Source organism: Anomalospiza imberbis, chromosome 11 (genome assembly GCF_031753505.1).
Source record: "Anomalospiza imberbis isolate Cuckoo-Finch-1a 21T00152 chromosome 11, ASM3175350v1, whole genome shotgun sequence".
Lineage (NCBI taxonomy): Eukaryota > Metazoa > Chordata > Aves > Passeriformes > Viduidae > Anomalospiza > Anomalospiza imberbis.
The window spans coordinates 16,020,147-16,041,347 of NC_089691.1; the positions used below are offsets into that span (position 1 = coordinate 16,020,147).

A 21,201-nucleotide genomic window follows, 5' to 3' on the forward strand; every position below is an offset into this window, starting at 1 on the left:
GGAAATGCTCGAAAAAGCAAGAAGGAGCGAGGGCTGAGAGCACAGAGCTGCAGCCCTGCGGCCGCGGGGGAGACGAGCGAGTTCGTCCCGGGAGGGGGTGAGGGGACGGAAGAGCACAGGACAGCGGGTACCATCCCTCAAAATCTTAATAAATATTAATAGTTTCTGTGCGTGCGGTGAGGAGGCAGTTTGTTTTCTTTCTTTTTTTTTTTAATTTTATTATTCCCGATGTCCTCCTTCTCCTTCCTGCCAGAAATAAAATTTTAAAAAAAAGAAAACAACAACAACAACAATAACAACAACACCACCACTAATTTCAAGAAGGACGACGCCGCAGTAAAAAGCGCCGGAGCGGCGGCGGCCGGGGCGGCCCGGCGGGGGCAGCGGGTGGGGGCCGGGGCGGCTCCGCGGGGCGGTGCGGGCCCCGCCCGGCTGCTCCGCCCGGCCTGCGCGGGGGCAGCGCCGCGCATCCCGGCTGGCTGGCTGGCGGGCGGGAGGCTCCGCTCGGCTCCGCGCCGCTCGGCTCCGCTCCGCGGGGCTGCGGCGCCATGGAGGCGGTGGACCAGGTACGCGGAGCCCCGCGGGCGGGGGGCGGGCTGTGCTGCGCCGCGGGGCGCGCGGAGCGGGCGCGGTGCTGACCCCTCTCTCTGCCCGCAGCTCGCCTCCGCGGGCACTTTCCGCGTGGTGAAGGAGCCGCTGGCCTTCCTCAGGGTGCTCGAGTGGGTGAGTCCCGGGCTCGAAGGGGTTGCGGGGGGGGGGGGGGGGGCTGTCGCCAAAGTGCGCGCCCGGCGGAACAGGTGGGAGCTGGGCCGGGCTGAGGGACGGGGACACGGGGGCTGGGGACAGGGACGCGGGGCGAGGGGCCGGGGACTCGCCTCCTACAGCGCTGTGGCCGGCGGGGCGGGCTGGGTTTGTTGGTGACCCCCCTCTATTTGTGTGCTGGCTGTAAACGAATTTAAAAAAAAAAAAAAAAAGCCAACACCGAGGAAAATAAAATCCTCGTTATGCATTTAGCAAACTTGTCTCTGGGCCGCGCGGAGAAGGAGGCAGATAATTGGTGTGCGGAGCAATGTCACTGTGTGTTGCTCTGATGCTCATTCGTAGTGAAGTCTGCAGGTCAAATGACATCCATCGCCGGTAGGTCTGCGGGAGCAGAGAGCCTCTCTGAACGGAAAGTTCAGAACATGTCATGGAGGATTAATCACATTCCCCTAACGCCGACTGGCTGGGGAATTATGTAAGGCGTGTATTTTGGGGGGCGCATCCCTGTGCGGGTGTGTTTATCCACATGTTGGCACCTGCAACGTGCAGCCCGGACCAGGGCGCCTCTGAGGGGGTGTTTTGGTGTGCTGGGGGCAGCTGCTTGCCCCAGACTCTGTCCCTACTCACCAGAAGCAGCTCCTCTTCCTCGCTGGGCACCTTGAAACATCAGGTCCTGTGGAGTTGGGTGATGGTGATGTGGTGGTGCCATGGCCTGGGACAGGGTGGCCCTAGAGTGGGGTCACCTGCACGTGGCAGTGGATGGACAAGGTCCCTTGTGTTCTTTGCCCTGAGTTCCTCAAACCCACCCAGCACTGCTGCTCCTGCCTCAAGGAGAAGTCAGGACATCCAGGGACTGAGCTCCAGGCGCTGGTCTGAGGGTGCCTCAGCCACTCTGCAGAGCTCACTGCGGGACTGAAGAACGGGGAGCAAAGCTGTTCCCATGACAAATAGCTGCTGGAAGCGTGGTCTTTTGGCTGTCTGCCTGATGAGGCTATGTCTGATGGAGCTTGGGAAGCAAGCCCTTCTGGGAAGGACTCTGGGCTGATGGGCATGGGCTGTGCCATAGAGAAAATTGTTCCCGCCCCAGTCCGTGCGTTGGCATCCTTGGGACAGCGAGTGGGAACTCTTCTCTTGGCACTTTCCTGGGTCTGTAACTTCTTCCAACAGCCAAATATAAAAGCTGCCTTTGTCACGGTTGGAAGCCACAAGTAGAGCTCTTCTGGCTGCTGCAAGTGCACGTTGCCTGTGTGTGTACACAACATGCACACGCGGCTGTGTGACACGGCCAAAGGGGGCCAGCCCTTGGCAATAAGGGAGTACAGGAAAAGGGTGCAGAGTGTGTTTACCTTTAAGATGATCTGAGAAATTACTTTCTCTCCATTTGACATGTATGTGTAAGTAGAAGTAAGCACAGTTTGGTTTATGGTATTTCAGAGTGTGGAAGACCTTATTTTTTAAATATACTTGAAAGGCTTTTTGGATTACTGAAATTCCATCTCTATTCAATTAATCTTATTGCTCCCATCTTCCTTCTCTTCTCACCATGCTTCCAAACTGCTATCCACCTCTCTCTACCATTTTCAGTCCCAACTAATTGTCCATCTCTCCCTCAGACTCCTTTTACTGACCTAACCACAAGTTTAAACCTTAAAAGAAGACCAAATGCTCCAGTCAGTTCTGTGTCCTCTTTCATGTCCTCCGGCAGCCTCACAGACCTTGTTGCCCTTGATCAGAACAGTTAAATTACGCCCCTTAACACCTCCCACTTGAGTCCTAGATTGCATCTGCAAGGGAATAAAGTTCATAGCCCAGCTGGTGACGCAGTGATTCTGGGCGTTGGGTGGCTCTCGTGCCTGGGGGGAGGCTCTGTGGTGTTGCAGCACAGATGGCAGAGCTGTGGGAGTTCCTCAGAAAGGCTGGTAGGGTGGAGGTGGTGCAGGCTGAAAATGTCCTCAGCTTGTCCATGCAGTCCAGCCTTGAATTATCACTCGTTGTTTGGGGTGGCTCATAGTGACTCTGGGGTCAGCACGTCTTCATTTGTGAACCTCTGCCGCTGAAATTCTTGTGTTTGTGGGCGCACACATTTGCGGGTCTGGAGGCAACTGAGGTGGCTTTGGGTTTCTCAGATGCGAAACTGTAACTGTTGCAGAATTAAACTATAGGTGTGTATATTCCAGTTTACCTGTAGTCTGGCTCAGACGTGGACCTCTGTCTTGAGGAGCAGGCACCTTATCCGACCCTTTCAATTTCCTACTTTGATGGTCACCTAACACCCAGAGAGAAGCTGCTGAGATAAGGCTGATTCTTCTCAATATTCATAGCACTGTAATATGTTTTCATTTGTATTTCCCATGTACATTGTAATCTTATTTTCAGACAAGAAATTGCATTTAGAAGCCATTAAGAAACAACACTGGCTCAGGCCTGGGAAAGGTTAAAAGAAAGAAAAGAAAACAAGAAATTGACTTGTAGCAATTATGCAAGAGTTGCATTTTTTGAACTCTACCTTGGCAATAAAGAATGTGGATCACAAATTTGAACTTGGAAAAATATGCACAGCTGCACTGGGTGAGGCCTGGGTGTTTCCAGCTTTGAGTCAACTCATGGCATGTGCTGGGGGCAGGGAAGAACTGTTTAAAAGCTGTATTTGTTCTTGCTCATCTTTGGTCCCTTGGCTGTTACTCCACAGATCTTTGCATGAGAAGAATGTTCTTCTGAAGCTTATTCCTCAGATAATCCACTGTGGCACTACAACCAGTAGCAATGTCACAAACACTCTAACAACTTCATTTGAAAAATATATACGTGCGCCTGACAATAATGAATAAGGAAGGAAGAAAGAGAAGAAATACGTTCATTCATCTCCCTGGATTAATTTCAGTCCTGTGACTCTCTGGATGTGTTTGGGCTGCATTTATTGGGGTTCGCAAAAAGTGAGCAAGACAAGCAAGTTTGTCACTTTTGGTCTGTTTGCTTTGCACTTGCTACCTCTCTGGAGCCCTAGAAGAGGAAATTAAGTGAAAAGCAAGGCTCTCCTCATGGAATGTGATGGGTATAGGAACTACCTGCTGTACTCAGGCTGTTACTGGCAAAACTATTTTTGTAGAAATGGGAAGTTTGTATCCCTAGGCTGTGGGGGGCAGAGGGGGCATGGGTTGTAGTGGGGTGTGTTGTAAATTGCAACAAACAACTTTCCTTCTGCAAACCCAAAGCAACCTGATACTTGTAGAGTTTCCTGAAAGGAACAAGAGCTGCAGTGCAGTCCATAATGTCTTTCCATGTGTTCCTCCATAAATAGCAGGGATGCAGAAACTCCACCGTTGCACCAGTCAGGAGATGCTGTGGTTGCCTTGATGGTTATCTATAGGTTGGTGTTTTAAAATACCTTGCAGGCAGCTCCCATCTCCACCACCTTGCAGCTGTGTCTGGGTTGCTATGGGCAGGGGGTATTTTTGGCACAAAGGCCACACTGTAACTTTGTGTAAGCCAGTGCAGCTTTTATCAGGGCACTTGTGAGTCATTGATGTTGCAGGAAAAATCTTGGACACTATGGATTTCTTAATAGGACAACTTGGAAGTGAATGTTAGGATGTTCAGTGAACTCAAATGTGTCTGAGTTGTTTTCTTTCTTGCCTTTATGCAGAGAAAAAATACATTGCAGGCCTTGCATGACTGGCTTTCATCACTGCTCATGAGCATCTCCATGGGATGTACCAAAGAGTTCCAAAGCATTGCAGGGCATTTGGACAACAAATCTCTGGGATTGGATGAAGATTGTTTGAAAAAATCTGTGTGTGGTGCATATGGACCAAGCTAGCCTTGCTTTGCTTCCTTGGCTTCACGCTGTGATCACTTGACTGGTGAGCCAGGAAAAAGGCCAGGCTGTTGCCTGCGTGGCAAGAGTCAAGCTTGATGCTTTGATGGTATAGATTCTGAAAGGGTTAGCACCTCTTGCCTGGCACACAGATGTGTGTTCAGAAGGCTAAGGGAATCTGAATCTTGAAAGACTGATAATAAGTCTTGTCTTTTGTCCTAGTGCTGATTGCTCATCTGGCCATGGAGCGCTTTTGTTGGATTATATTTGCATGCATATAAATGGACATAAGTAGCTGCATGCTTTCAAATGTGCCCTAGAAAAGCCTAGATATCTTGAGATGCTGAAAATAAATGGGAAAGAAATAAGAAGGTAATGCTTCCATGAAGCATGTGTGATTGGTAGTTTGCTCTGTCTACTGTATTATGGGCCTGAGATGTTTTATGGTTGCTTGAGACTCTTCATCACATTTGCATATATGTGTTTGGTTTTTCGCTTAACCAGAGGGCTGCTAACTACTCTGGTATGGGCAGATACTTTGTTGATGGAGCAGGGTTGGCTTGCTGAAGCTTACTGCTCCTCATGGATGCAGGGTGGAAGAGTTGAGTGTTTGATCTTCTCTACCCACATATTGAAACAAAAGCCTAAAAAAAAATAAAAGTAGTATTTCTTATTGCCTGGTGATTTTGCTTATACAATGCCAGGATCAGATGCTGCATTTAGTACTGGGCCCATCCATCTTGATGTGTAAGAAGCACATACACATGTTAAAAATGAATTGCCAAGTCTCTTGATGTCTGCCTGGGGATGTAAGTACTTAGCTGTTCTTGTAAACTGGGTCCCAGTTGCTGCCTCAATGGTCTTGTATGTGTAGTGTCAGGTCAGTAAAACATGTGCCACAAAATCAAAAAATGTAAATCTATTTCTATGGTATTTTAATATTAGAAAGGTAATTACCGTGTAACTAACCCTTCTCTGTAAGCTGTCATTAATTGGATGATTTCTTATAGGCAGCTTAGCATAATGCATGCAAAATACACTGCAGCTCTGGGCAGGCAGAAATTGCCACGATGAACCAACAAGTGAGCATCCAGGAGACCTGAGCCCTGGGAACAGGCTTCATTTGTCCTTGGCTTTGGGCCTGCAACTTCTGAGCACTTATTGGGGTAATCTGCAGGCAGGGAACTCCGTCAGACAAGTTGTTTTTATTAGGAAGAACCCAGGAAGTGGATTTTGCTGTTAGACATCAGGCTCTGTGGTGTGCAATAGGAAAGATCTGAAAAGTTTTTGTGGTCTCACTGAAGGCAGATGAGGAAGCCATATGTCACTCTGTCAGTGGGACTGGCATAAAGGCAGCAGAAGCACTAGCAGTGCCTACATGGTGTTTTACCTTGTCCTAAAGTCTCAACTACTGCGAGTCTCATGATTCTGAGACCTCTGGCTTTGATAAAAGATACAGTTTTTGATCAAGGTAGCAGAATAAAACTGGGAGCTCTAAAGACTGAAAACATAGAACACAACTGAAAGAACAGGAAATCTGCCGTGTGGTCCTATGTTTTATGCAGTCTGCAGAGAGCTGACTGCTTTGCTGTTCACATCCATGATTATCTGCATGCATATCTGGTTGGAAACTGAGAACTGTGCTTATTAGCAAGTTGCTGTTAAAATGGTACAAATGCTGATACAGGGGAAGACAAAAGGTCAGCAGTGCCTGACCACATTGCAAATAAATGACATCTTTCATCTGGAAAATGCTTACCATTTTCCATTTTAGGACCGTGTTGTGATCATGGAAGAGCTGATTTTAAAAGGTCACCTAATAGTTCATTTAAATCCTGATGTTTTTCAAGCAGCCCAGAGTGCGACCTGGTATAAAATAATTATGTAGGATTAGCACGTATGGTTGAGAGACAGGGCTCCAGGAGCAGGACTTTTTGGAGTTACATGCTGTTGCTGTGGAAGTTCGGAGAAAGTGGTAAAATCTCATGGCAAGCCATTTCAATGGCTGCTCTTACCAAGTGCGGCTGTTTGAAGCATCAGGAATAGAAAATGAGAAAAGAGACTCATTAATGCTAAATTTGATTATATATGCAAACCAGGTTTCTATGAAAAGAAGAAAGAAATGATCTGACTTTCAAACTAGCAATAAGATGTGTGGAGATAGAGGGTTCTGCTATTAGACAAACACAGTTAAAGTCTCCTTGACAATTTTTGAGGGCGATGTTTCAGTCATCAGCATCTGCATAATTGAAGCTCTGGGTAAAAGCCCTGTGTGTTGACATCTCTGGATTGAGATGTTGCAGTTGGGAGAGGACTGGCTTGGAGATACTTCTGATAAAACCCTTCTTATCATTTGGTTGCTCAGGTCCCTGGCTCAACCTGCATTCATGGCACTGTGTGTGGTCCCAAGGGGCAGGACATGTTGCTTGGTGAAGTTCTCCACTCTGCTTCAGGGGAGAGGACCTTGTCCTGAGCAGGGAAAGAGGAGAGGCAGACAGCAGGTGACACTGGGCTCTGCACAGAGCTGGTGGTGGGAGACAAAGCTGCACCTCTGCAAGCCCAGCTTTCCCCCTGGGCACTGAATAAAAATGCTTCTTAGTATGGGCCTGGAGTGCAGTGTGGAAAACAGAACTTGGCTGGCTGGTTGTCTGTCCAGCCCAGCAGCTGCCAGAGGGGTCTTCATGGATTTTACTCTCAGTGAGGTCTACAGAGTGCTGTTAAGAACATTATAGAAAGGAATATACAGTGTGGAGATGCTGTGTTTAAGGTGTTTGTTCAAAGTGGTATGTGTGCTGCAAAGTGTGACATTGTTGCTAAGGTGACAGCTTGCTTGCTTTTTGGCAAAAGCAAAAGAATACTGAATATAGGCAAACTGTAAGCTTTTGCTTTAATCTGCACAGTTTTATCTTCTGGCCATGGTAGAGACTTCTCAGGTTTGTGTTGGAAAGCATTGTTTTCCCATTCTGAATATTTGACTCAGCTAAAAAATCTAATAGTGCTTCCCATTCTTAAGGAAAATCCTAAATCACATAAAATGATGGGGATTCCAATTATTATAATTGTAGATGTTATTTATGTCATTGAAAGGCTTTGATATGTAACATTTATTTAAGTAAGGAAGTATTCTCTAAGAATATTTTATATAAACAAAAATATTAGGTGTTGTGTCATTATCAGCCTATGGATGCAGGCACATCCATGAGTGCATGTTCCAGATTTTTGGATGGGGCATTTGCACTCATTTGCAAGTGCTCAAACCAAAGCTAGAATGGATGGTGCAGGGAGAACTCCTGTGGGTCAGGCTCAGAGGCTGGTTGTGGTGGGAGGGAGCAGAGTCTTGTGTTGGACAGCTTGGGTTCTGCCGTGGTGAAGTATTTTCATAATGCTGCTGGGGAAGAAGGATCAGCAGAGGATTAGACTGGTGTGGCCCCTAAGGAGAGAGGGTTTTCCAGATGAGCAGCCATCTGTGGCATGAAGCAAATGTTACGGACCTCAGTGTTGAGAGCAAAGAGGAAAGGTCTCACAAGATGAATGTCAGCTTTGGCCCTTAAAGCAGCGGGATAGGTGCATGACCCAGGAAAGAGGCTCAGGAAAGGCTGAAGTAATGTGCTCATTGCCCTTTGTTGTTTTACCTTTCCTTTTTTTTTCCAGTGTTGTAATGGATAGATAATTGTGTTTCTCTGAGCAAGCTGTTCTGTCTGTGCCTTTTCCAGAATGCCTTAGCATCTGGGAGAAGGCTGTGTTAGAGGCAGAGCCTGTGGGAGCTGCTGAGCAAATTCTGTGGGGAGTACAAAGTGGTGCAGCCTGAGGCTTGGGATAAACACTGTGGGGTACTCTGAAGGCTCCGGGTCCTGGATAAGTGCTGGTGCAGATGTTCCAGCCCAGTTTGGCAGGGCCATTGCGAGGCAGAAGTTAGTGAGGGTGTTTTCAGTGATCAGCCTATGACATGGGTGGCTTTTGCTCGATTGGAGAAGCCACTTTGATAAGAAGACCCCATCCTAGTCACTTAAATGTGCAGGAGGGAGGTAGTGTTAAGGAAGTAAAGAAAAACTGAATCAGGAGGATTTCAATGAAGTGTTATACATTTTTAGAGAAGAGGTGTACGGTCCCAGACCTGCTGTCAGAAATAAATCTGATTTGACTCTCTTGCAAAAGTCCCAACCTGTCAACTTGATCTTTATTCTATGAGAAATACCAGAGCCTGCTGTGACCAGCCTGACTGAATATTCACTAGAAGTACTCAAAACTCTGAAGTATTGAGTGTGAAAATCTGCCCAGAAGATTTCAAGATTAAATGCTACCCAACATCGGCAAGATCATTGATACATCAGGAAGTAATTTATAGTAACAGCTCTACAGCAGCTCTTTGAATTTCAAAGAGAAGTTTATTGTGTTTTTCCTGAGTCTTCTCTTTTCCTGATGTTAATGCTCTGCCCTCCTGTGTAATTTCTCAGGTGATGCAAATCCAAAGTATCTTTGGCTTGAAGTGATAAGCCCCAGCTCAAATCCTTTGTCACGTGCATGTTGGGTGCTTGCATTGGGGCTCCATGTTTGACACTGCATTTGACAATCTTCATATTAGATGAAAAGCCTCTCTGGCATCCCAAATAGTATTTAAAAAGTAGCAAAATCTTCCTTGCTAGGTTCCCAAAACCCAAGGAGACATCTGGCTTCTTGGTTCAGCCTCCCTGAGGTGGGCTGTATGGTCCATGGCTGCCTTAAGCATTCAGCCCAAAATACCCCAGGAAGCCAGGAAATATCTTACAGTTATTGAACAAGCAAACTTGAACATTGCTTGAACTGTTTTCAGAATAATCTTCTCCCTGGCTGTGTGCTGGAGGTATGCTCAAAGCAAAACCACACAAAACAAGGCCCCCATCCGCATGCAAGTCTAAAACCACATCGCTGTGTACCCCTGCTCCTCCCCACACAGAGGTCATGTTGCCCACAAAACACCACTTCTTTGCATCATTTTTTTACCCCATTTCAAACAGCCTTTGTATGGAGGGAAGGGTGTCTTGAAGTGGTTGAACATGGCAAGGTCATACCTCCCTGCTGGGACTGTAAGGGGGAATGATGCTCTCAGGTGTATCTTGTGCCCAGCCCAAGGGGCTTAGGTTTGATACTGGAAATTGGCTTATTACTGCACAATATGTGTATAGCAATAATTATCCTTTGAAGCTGAGCAGTTTCTCTTAGGGTTTTTTTAGGGACTGTGCTTGAAAGCCAAAGCAAGTGTGGGATTCCCCCACCGCCAAATCCAGTGGCTGATAAATCCGGCAGAGCTCTCCTGATTGCCATCTCCAAGAGCAAGCAGCGTGATGGAATGGAATTAGGACCCAGTTTGAAAGAAGATGCCTGCCAAAAAATTAAACAATGGATGTCTTCCTGTTTAATTTTAACATTTTAATTAAATTCTTCGCTGCTGTGTGCCTTTGATCTTGGTGAGCTGATACTCATGGTGTGTGCTGTTGTGTCGTAGCAGCATTTTGTTCTAATCTTTCACGCAGATGCAAGGATGCATTTGAGGGTGGATAAAAGTGCAAAAGCTGCTCACTGCCAAGTACTGAGTGCATTGCAAGCTGCCTTTTCCAACTGGTGACCCACGGGCATTTGGACAGAGAGATTACTCCCAAGTATGGCTCAGTAGAGTTTCTCTCTAAACATATTCACTCCTTTTTAATCTTCTGTGAACGGTGCTACAAGAAGAGTTTCCTTGATGGAATTACTTGTTGAGAGGGTTGAGGCCAAGAGTGAAGATTTTATTGTGAAAGGGATTTAATTTCAAGTGGAATAATTAATAAACTTTGATTCTTCAGTCAGAGAGCAGAAGCAATGCTGTATGCTGTTGATTGGCACATCCATCGATTAATCCCAGCCAAGTGCCCAGTTTGGGAGCATTTGGCAGGCAGCTGGCTTTCCTTGCAGCCAGGCACAGAGCAGCAGGAAAGGTATTGGAAGGAGTTTCCTCATGGATTATAGGCTGGAGCAGGTGATTGAGGCTTATGTGGAGTATTTGTCCTTTGTGATTTGGGTTGTACCTAAGATGTCAGGGAAGAAACTGTCATTGCTACATCAAAAGGAGTCATTGGTAGAGCTGCTTTGGGAAAAGAAATTTCATTTACTTGAGGGAAAAATAATTCTTAATCTCAATTTCCTTTGAAAACTGGCACTTTGGTGAGATCATGAATGGAGGAATATTTGTGACAGAAACTACAATATTTCAACACAAAATATTTCTGTAAAGAGATATTCTCTAGAGAAATGGTTGTATTCTCCTCCTCTGCACACCTCGCTGAGATGCCCCAGGCTCAGTCCTTTTGGAGAAGTCAGTGCTGGGACCCTTTTGCCCATTGGAATGGTTTAGTCTGGCTGTGGCACCTGATTTCCAGAGCAGGCGCAGCATGAGGGGCCATCCCAAACTCACTGAAGGCACAGCAGTGGTGTTCCCAGGGTACATGTTGCAAGCCCTTAGCACTGGCACTTAGAAAAGTTAAGATTTTTTGGAGAGATGACAACTCTTCTGGGAAAAGACAAGTGAGTCTAAAATGCAGAAAATTGTTTTGGTTGAAAATTGTCATCTGCCATGTAAGTCCATGAGTGCATGCTGGTGCTGTAGTCTATGCATATATTGTGTGCTTAGCCTTTTTTTTGGCCGACTGGGGAGTTTTTCAGAGCTGTGCAGGGGCAGCACAGTCCACTCAGCAGAGAATCAGCATTCCTAAGCCCCCGTGTTTTGCTGCCTTGGCTCCGTGGGCTGCGTGGTCCCAGGGCTGCTGTGGCAGCCTGTCACTCGTGGCAGGCAGCTCTGCGGAGAGTGCGCCTGTTCCAGCACGAAATCTGTGCCTGTCCAGATTGTGAGGCCCTGGCAGGCAGCAGGAGCTGGCTCCACGGCGGGCTGACATATGCAGGGGATGCTGGCTGTGCCACGGGGTATGAGCCTCCTGCCACTGCTGCTTCCCAGGCAGGGATGATGCCATGAAAGTTAGCTCCTTGCCCGTGGTCCTCCACGGCCCAGCGGTGGTCCCCACTGCAGGGACCAAGTGCTGCCACTGCTTTTTTTTCCCCTTCTCTTTTTTTCATCCTCTCCACAGCAGAATGAGAGCAACAGGAGATGGAGATGGGGTTCAGGTCTCATGGCAGAACTGATCCAGCACAGCTTGTGTTGCTGAGAAATCAAATAGAAAAGCTCTTTTCTGCCAAAGCTCACCATAGCATAGTTCAATCATTTCTAAAAATGGCTTTCCCTCTTCAAATTTATGTGCTCGTTAGTGCTGGCCACCCATGGGTGCAGCATTGTTTGTTCATGCATGCAGCTGGAGGGGCTCTGACAGAGCTCATAAATGTTCATTGTGCAGCTTAGTCCCCCAAAAGTAGTGACTCAGCAGTGATCAGACCTCTCTCATGGGACAAACAGTTCCCAGATATTCCCAAATTGCCCTGAAACCCGTGTGTCACTGGGCTGCCAAGAGGCAGGGCTTGAGTACCCCACATCTGTATTGCTTCTGCACAGAGAGATTGCTAAGCATGTCCTGGGTGTTAGGACAAGAGTACTCTTGGTTCATTTAAAAGAGAATTATTTTTTTTTCTGGGGATTTTTACACTCCACCCCATGATGTGCTTTGGGATGCATTCAGCTTTCTCTTCTGAATAGGGCTCCAGATGATGGAAATAAATTATCATAAATTAGAATAGATTGCACTCTTCAGCATCTCTACATCTGTCATTATGTTTCTTTAACAGTTCAGTTTAACATTTATACACACTCTGACAGCAGCTACTGGTGTGTATGCTATAAATATTGGCTTGCAGAAGACATTAATGGAGTTTAGGTAAACGTTTGATGCCGCTGAGATTATGTTCCATATGGTGGTATGCAGAAAAATCAGATTCTACATGCCACATATAGTGGTCACGTATTCCCTATGGACTGGCCTCCTGGCTTTGCAGCAGCTCACTAACCCACCAAGAAAGGACAGGTGCCTTCAAAGACGAAGGTGAGATTCTTGCAGTCTATTCTGATTTTTACCACCTGTATTTGTCTGTGATATTTAAAGCCAATATGTAGCATATAGAAATGGGAGGTGCTTATGAAAAAGAGACATCTCACAGAAGCAGCAGTCAGGCAACAAGATGTGGGGATGCTCTGCTTTGAACATGTCTAAAGAAAACCCATGGGATTTTCTGGCCCAGGTGCCATTTTGTTAGTCAGTAATTGAGTGGCAGGGTGAAAACTGTGCATTGGTTGGTCACAGTTGCTAAACCTGTAATTTTTTTCTCTACCCCTGATACAGCTATCACCAAAACTACATGGGGGGAGCATAGCATGAGGGTTTGAGGAGTCTGGCTTGCATCCCTCTGACTTACAGGAGGACAAACAGCTGAGACCATTGTGACAGGAGGCACGAAGAAATATATTCTGGTTCCTCTAGTGTTCCTTCTGCAGTTCAACAGAATTTGGGTGTCTCCCATTGGTTTGGGGATTTTCCTTTGTTGGCTTGTTGGTTTTTTTTTTCTGTTTGGTTGGTTTGTTTTTGGTTTTTTTTTATTTTGCTAATTGCAACACTTTGATTAGTGTAGCCTGCTGATGTGGCTGTGTCCTCTGCAGTTTCTCTGATTTACCCCACTTTCAGACTAGGAGGAAGGTAAGAGGTCGGTGCCAGGCTCAGCACTGCAGAGGGGCAGTTGAGGTAAAGCAGCCCAGCCCTGCTCCTGATGTGGGGCCCTGGAAAACATCTGGCTTGTGCTGGCCCTGGGGCACATCTGCTGCAGAGAGCTGTGCCTGCTGCATTTGCCCCTGTGTAATGCAATGTAAGTAATGATGTAACCATAGTGTACAAACTGACTCAAAGCAGGGCAATCTGAGGAGAAAGTGCTCTTCACACTGTAAATTGCTGAAGGTCTTTATGATGCCAGTGAATTAAAAATCTGAGAAGAAAAAACCCTCCAGTGCTGTAAGTTCAAGATGAATCGTTTGAAAGCTGCTGGTGGGGAGGGGAAGAGATAATTTATATGAATGGAAATGTATTTAAACTCTGTATCTTGTATAGTTCTGTGTTGCTGCTAAGCAGTGTGTTCCCTGTCACTTGGAGAGCTGGAGACATTTTTGTATAGACTGAATAGGTTTCTGTGTTGATGTTACCCCTTTTGATCTTAGTCATTAGTCATGTTTTCAGTCCTTTGCAGGTTATTCCTGTTAAAAGGAGTTGCTTCAGGTGTTTTGGTGATTCACTCTTGTTTATTCACACTGGCAGTACAGAGGAGCCTGGTGTGCTCCGGCATCCTGTGAGCATCTGCAGCCACCTTCCCCCTGACTGGGCAGAAACCCCTTTCTTACCTTTGAGTTTCCAGGTTTTATTGTTGTTCTGACTGCTTGTGTGGTTCTTCTGCCCCAACTTTCCTCTGCTTTTTTGCTCCTGTGGAGGAAAAAAAAAAGTTTTGTGAAACCATTAGCAAAATCTCTCTGCCCAGAGCAAAATCTTGCCTGTGAATTTCCTTTGAACACTTACTTGTGTCTGAGCTTGAGGCTGACATTTAGGTCTCTTGAATGGTGTTTTAAAGGAACTAAACTGTACTTAAAGAAAGGTAGCATTTACATTGGCCTGATGCTAAAGACATTTTAGCCCAGCTAACGAAACTTTATGGTGAGCCTTGGTCCAGCAAGGAGCCCTTCAGCCTTCTCCAAGCTGAAAGAGAAGCTGAACTCTGGGAAGCAGTTTCAAAGCATTGAAACTCTTATATCATTGTTTGTTGTGTTTGTTTTTTTGCATCTTTTGATTCTTTGAGGACTGGAGAATTTACATCTGCACAGTCCGGGTACAGCTAGGGCAGGCGTGGGTTTCTCCATAATGCCCTAATATAAGCATGCAGAATTTGGGAAGGAATGTGCAGTGAGAGGAAATTCATGTAAGCAATCTGCATTGGATCACTTGTCATGAGGATATCTCTTTGAATTATGTATTTAATTAACTGCATTTAAAAAAAAAAAATTAGCTCTGTAAAGATACTTTTGGCTGGAGAGGAGAGAAAGGAGCCCTTATCTGGATGAGTTTTTCTGTTTGTTTTCAAATACACATTATGTTCTCATAGGAAAGAAGTCTGTGTACTTCTTTTTCATCAAACCTTTTAGCTTTCACATATGGCTGGCATTCGTAAATTCTAAAGCTGTTTCTTTTAAGCTTTCTACCCCCATTGTAAACCTGGAGATGACCTACTCCCAGTTCCTGCTGTCACCTGTCCCTGGCTGAAAGGCCCTTTGGGGTAGGACAGGAGAAAAGTCACACTCTTTGCATTCCAATCAGTGCTAGATCTCAGAGTTTAAAAATATCACAAGTGAAAAACATGGATGTGAGTCATACAGAAAGCGCCCTTCATTTCTCAGGAAGTAAAAATATCAGAAAAACACATTCTTCAGATGTTTCCTCCTGTTGAGAGGTAGCCACATCTAAGATTTCTGTTTGAAGTGTTGAAGCATAAACATTGGTTCCCTGCTGTCACAGTGACCACTGGGTATAGGAGACTCCTATTAAACATTAACAGCTCATACTGTACCAGAGCTACATCAGTCACGAGGGTCTGGGTGAGCTTTGCATGAAGAGCAAAATGTGGAGAAGGCTGAGATGTCCTTTCTTGGGTCAAGATACTCCAATGCTCAATCCCAGTCTGCTGTAAATGCCCCACTTCTGGAAAGTTCTGTGCTCACTTTGGACCTAAACACTCATCCACATCTAACACGTGGTGTCATATTCCAGGGCAGCATATCTGCATGCTTTTGGGGGAGTGACCTCTTTCTTTTTGGTCATTGCCTTTGTCCCTCAGGGGCTGTGAGACCATGGCTTTGTATCAGCTTGTTTTAGTGGTATTTGTGAAGCAAGCATGTTTTAGAATGCATATGCATTTCCCTCTGTTTTTACAAGATTAATATTTGAAAGGCTATTTAATACAAAAATGCCTAAAATTGTTTAAATCTGAGACATGCTGGAGAGATCAGAGAACTCTTATCAGCTGTTGAATTAGTAATGTTGAATTAGAAATGAGAAAATCCTTTTCAATTTAAGTGGCTTTTCTCTGAACTTTTTGCATGTTTAATATCTTCATTCATCCTTCTCATAATTGTTCCAATTTCAGCACTCCCTGAGTATCCATGCAGATGTGCACAGTGCACGCTGTTCATGCCCTGATCCATTCAGCCAAGCTTTACATCCCTGAAGACCACCAGGAAGCCCCTAAACCATTTGTCTGATGTTTTCCTCCTGTGGATGCAAAGATTGAGTCCTTCATGAATAATATCATACTTGTATTTGAAAAACCTGCTTGTGCTGCTCTCTGAGAGATTGGAGAGATCATGAGTGCTCTTCAGTGTAGACACTTTACCATTATCTTCCAAGAATCTTAAAAAAGAAGTTGAACTGGAAATAACATTTGCGTAATATTTTGTAAGAACACTACCATGAGGCTCTTCAGGGGAAATTACAAGAATTGCTTTTTTTTTTTTTCTTCATAATTCTTGGAGGGGGTCAGCCTCTCTCCAGTCCCCCTTGATAACAAGCTGCTGTGAGAGCTTAGCAGAGCAATGTGTGTCCTGGTCGCACCAGATGGATCTCATTTGTGTTGCCATTCATAGTCATGATAGGCAGCAAATGGAGTGCAGCCTGAGGCAGCACTTTGCTGCCTGAAGTTGATGCCTGATGAATTACGGAGATAAATAAGGCGAGAGTCTACCTTTGCTTTTCCATTTTAGTGTGCACGTAAGTGTTAGGTGGCCCATGTTTCAGAAGACAAAGTGAAATGAGCTTTCAAATATTTCCTTGAAGTTGTCTTAATTATTTCACTATAATGGTAAGGAACAAAGCAGAGGAATCAATACGCCTAATTATTACATCTAAATGCAAGAGAAATTAGTCAGTGAACTCTCCCTTCTCTGGGGAGGATTAATCTTCCTATGCTCTATTTCAAATGTCTTTCAGAAAAATGAAAGGCTTATCACCTAGGAAACACACGGTCCTAATCGCCCAGGTCTGGCTCTTGGATTTATAGATGGTGAGAGGACTCTTACTTGATCTTCTGAAGCACAGAATTAGGTTGTTTTGCTTGTATTTAACCGTTGCAGTTGAGTTTTGTAGCTGGGTCATTTGAATGACGAGCGCAATGGGGGTATGTGCCCCATGTGGGTATGTGCCCCATGTCACCCCAGCAGGCCTTGGCCGGCTCTGGGTGAGCTGTAGGGCCCAGCCCAGCACCAGGCAGTGCCCTGTGGAGGGGATGGGTTGGATCCCAGTGTGATGCTGTCAGTGGGGCAGTGCTAATTAGCTCAGGTTCTCAGTAATAAGTGCTGTACTGATGAATCTCTTACAGAGCTGTCCCATTGCCTTTTTTATTGCTATGTACGACTCCAAAACAGGCAGCATTTGGCTGTGGCCTGGTGGCATGCAGACACAAGATCACAGGTGATGCTGGCAGGACCTGATTCTTCATCCTTGAATTAGTCACTAGATTGAAATGGCAATAATGTTTCCTGAATACAAGGTTTGGTATGGCAATAAATTCTGGTCCTATATCCTTGCTGTTGTCTTGCACCAAGCCAATAGCATCTTGTGATACTTTCTCCTAGGTTGATTATAAGAATTTCAAGCTGTGACACAGATGTAAGATGATTTCAGATGAAGTGTTAAATTAATAAATGAATCTTCAGCCTCTGCCCTCTTTAAGGTCTGACTTTCTTTAGATTTTGTCATTTGGAGTCATGTGTTGTGGTGGTGGAAATACAAGTCTGGAAGTACTAAGATGTGCTTCCCTAAAATAATTCCAGATTTTTGCATAGGCAGATCATGCCCAGGAATAGAAGGCTTGGGTTTATTCCTTGCCTGCAAACCCATCTTAGTGTAAAGAAGACTCAGTAGCAGAAACATGAAGTCTAAATACAAGAAAAAAGGGCCATTTCTTTACATAACGCTGGGGAAATCAGCCTTGCAGTTCACAAACTGAGATGACAGCTTGCTGTAGGGAAAACTTCAGTCCATCATTATTTTGCCTATTTGGGTTGCTTAACTCATGGCAGTTTATTAATTAGTTTCTATTTTGCACTCATTCTTAAAAGAAAAAGATTCCAACTCATTATGTATCACCCTTGTACCTTTCTTTCTTCCCAAATTACTCTGCATCATGGTTGGTTCCCATCTTCCCTGGCTGTTGAGTTGATTAACTGGGTGATGCTGACTGGCAGGCATGGGATGGGCCACTGATGCACCACCTGATTATGTGGTCACGGAAACCCCCGGAGGTAAGACCTCTGTTAGCAAAAGAAATTGGGATTTTCTGCCAACTAATGGTTGCACCAATGCTAGATTCTGATGGATGATGTGCAATTGAAGCCAATTAGCCTTTGCTGATAAGCTAGACTTTGATTAAGCTCTTCCAGGCTTTCTCATCACAAGAAACATGTACTACTCATTGAACATGCAAATGTATTTGCAGTGTGTAATTACAAAATTGTCTAAAGGAGCGACCTATTTTAAACAGGGCTTTTGTTTCACTCTTATTCCTTCGTTGCACTCACCAACTCAGTCACACAGGCTAATTCAGCAAACATAATTGACTGGTTTTAGGAGTTAAAATATCCTGCTGTTGAATGTTTTTTGCTTCAGATATCGATTATAATGAAGACCTCTGTGGTGGGTATGTAGCTCTGCGCAGCCGCTCCGAAAGACTTGCCCTTTGCAGTGATGCAGAGGGCTGGCAATGCTTGGATCTGCAGCCCCAGCCAATTTAAAAGTGATCTTGTCCCAGTAATGCTGAGATCAAACTCTTTCTGTAGCCATTGGCTGCTGAATGTGCTGCTCATTGCACTTGTTGGAAATTCAGTTATTGATCCAATTAGTTCCTGACCTGTTTACAGGGTGATTGTTATAATTTAAATTGATTATAGCTGTGTATCATGACTTTGGTCTTTGGTACTGAGGATTTGGATATTTTGGCCTGCCATTATGTAGCTGATAATGGATTGTGAAGAGCATCAAGGAGTTAATGTATCTTCACACTCCTCAGGGATACATTTTCTGTATTAGATTCTCATTTGTGGTGCTGTTAACTGAATGACAGTATCACGTTGCTTATCCAAGCATATTTTGTTAGCTTTAGTCACTTTGTCTAAGAGATTGTGTGAGCTCGTGTACCTGCCTCCATCAATACCCTGGTGCTTTAGGAAAAACACTAGGAAATTGATGTTTTGTTTCCAGGTGTAATTCATAGTTGTAGTCCTGAACTGTACCAAGGGCATTCCTATAGCTATCTGCATGTACCTCCTAGTTGTGGTGCCTTTAGTTTATTGCATGTCTAAGAGCATGAAAAAGAGAGTTGTATTCTGTTGTACACTGATGGATCAAAGTTTGGCATAGTTACCATTTTCTAATAGAAATGCTTTCACAAATTCTCCAATCAGAGCAGTAGAATCCCAGAGAAATGGGCAGTGCAATGCCCCATCTGCACTTTCCCTGCTGTACATTTCCACATCTCCTGTGGTTTGGCTGTGGGGTCCGAGGGGAGGAGTGGAAGGAACAGAGCAGGTTCCAGATGCACCATCTCCTGTGATTTCTCCTCCAAACTCCCAGTGCTGCACTGACACCTGAGGTAGGGGTAGTGGTCTGTCAGGGCATGTCCCTCCTGTCACAGACCCTCTGAGATGTGTGGGTTTTAGGACAGAGGAAACCAAGGATTCAACTGCTGCACAAACCTGTGTTTTGATCCTGAGAGAGTCTGATCCTGCAGGAATAATCTGTATGACGCAGGTTTTTGTCCCTTTTGCAGATTATGATTGATGACTTCACCTTACGATGTCTTAGCACTGGGGCTGGCGGGTTCAAAAAATGCTGGACACAAGGAGCATGGTCATTCTTCCCTTGTGAGGCTTTGCTCCCCCAGTCTCTGCCCTCTAGCTAAACCAGCTTCCTCTGCTCCTTACATGGATATTCCCAGGATTTCAGCTCACTCTAAAATCATGTGTCTATCCTCTTCCAAATCAGCAGTTTTCATTTGGCCTAAAATAGTCTGAACACTTATACTGTTTTATGGTCACCACCAGCTTTCATGACAGGCTCTGGTGAGGCCACAGTCTGAACACACACCATTGCAGCCTTTATTAAAGTTAAATTCCACCTATGGTAGGAGTGTTCCAAGAAAAGGTTTCAGGACTGATGTTTGAGTGTAAATATCTGAATTATAAATTAAATTCTGCAGCATTTTGGGTTAAGAAGAATTTTTATGAAATCTTGAGAATTGTCATTCTTTCCCATTCTATCAATAGTAACTGCAAGCTTGAGCATATGCTGCAAAAGGCATTGAGGTGAAGTATTCACTTAGAGAGAGAACACAAGTGCCTTTTTCATCTCAGGCAAATTAGCAGAAAAGGAGACAACTTCTAGCTAACTGTGGCTTCCGATCTACAAGCTGATAAAATCTGCATATTAGTCACAAGTTATTTTTCCAGATTTCTAGTTCATTCTGTTTTCTGAATTAAAGATGCTGAAATTCCCTTTCAGTCTTTCAGTCTCTGTTTCATAACTAGTATACTTGGTGGGGAGAGGAGAAAACAAAATCATCACCACCAACATTATGATAGTTCACATCTGGCAGGTTGTGATGGGGTTTTTTGGGAGTAAATCTAGAGGAGGAATGAAATCTTAATTGTGACCATGTTCTGTAAAAATTGGATTTTTCTCAAAGAGAAGGTGTTGCCTTATGACGAAAACACCCCATCTGTTGGATTATTAAATCCAAACCCTTCCAGTTACTACAACTAAACCCTTCATTGCATGGCATCATCATCCCAGCACATCCTGTATGTGCACACTGGACTTCTTAAAATCTGAGGTGGGTATGCACACTGTGTGCAAGTGTGAAAGCACAGAGCCATTCTGAATCTTTGCAGTGGTTGATGTGTGTCTGTCCAGGGCTTGCTCCATACTGAATTAATTGCTGTGAGGATTAATGATACTTCACTGATTTCACTTGCCTCTCAAGGGGTTTGAGTGCCATGAGCTTTTCCCAATTGTAGGAGACATCCCTGGCTGGGAGAAGGGGTACTTCATGCGTTGCCTCATTTTGTAGCAGTGACATCAAGGGCTTGGGGGAGGAAATGGTTCTGTATCAGAAAAGATGTCCTTTTGTTGTGTAGCAGTCATCAGAGAATCAGCTTTTCTGCCAGAGCTAGCAACCACTGGCTACAGCATGGGCATTGCTGCTTAGGATAATTTGTAAGAGTATTTTGGCTGCAAAGCTTGGCTTTTTACAACTTTGTAGTATTACAGTGACTGAGGATATCTCTTGAGCTTCACTTCAGTCACAGAAGGTGTTTTCTGCAGTGTTTTGGCATGTGCTGGTTTGTGTAAGAGTTGCTGAGCCTGAGTTTCTGCCGCATTGTGACCTCTGGAAGAGTATTGCTGTTCTCAGTGTTGCCTGTAGAGCAGCTGGCACAATCAGAGCAAGTGCCATAAAATGAGTTGTCTCTCATGGTTTTTAATACTCCTCTAGTTTGGTGCCACCTTTGGTTAGTGTATGTAAATTTGTGATTGGCTTTTACTGTGTTTTGTGTCCTAAATTTAAATTGTATTCACTTCTGTAGCGTGAAAGGA

The 21,201-nt window shown here is 44.9% G+C and overlaps 1 protein-coding gene across 1 annotated transcript in view; it reads left to right on the forward strand.

Moving 5' to 3' along the window:
* Window positions 1-438: 438 nt before the first annotated feature.
* The window catches only part of SYNPR (synaptoporin), a 102,426-nt gene continuing 81,663 nt past the window's right edge, over window positions 439-21,201 (forward strand). Inside the window, exons 1-2 of the mRNA XM_068202143.1 lie at window positions 439-566; window positions 658-723. Coding sequence (XP_068058244.1) covers window positions 549-566; window positions 658-723 — 84 coding nt within the window. The 5' untranslated portion in view covers window positions 439-548. The remainder of the gene's footprint in view (window positions 567-657; window positions 724-21,201) is intronic.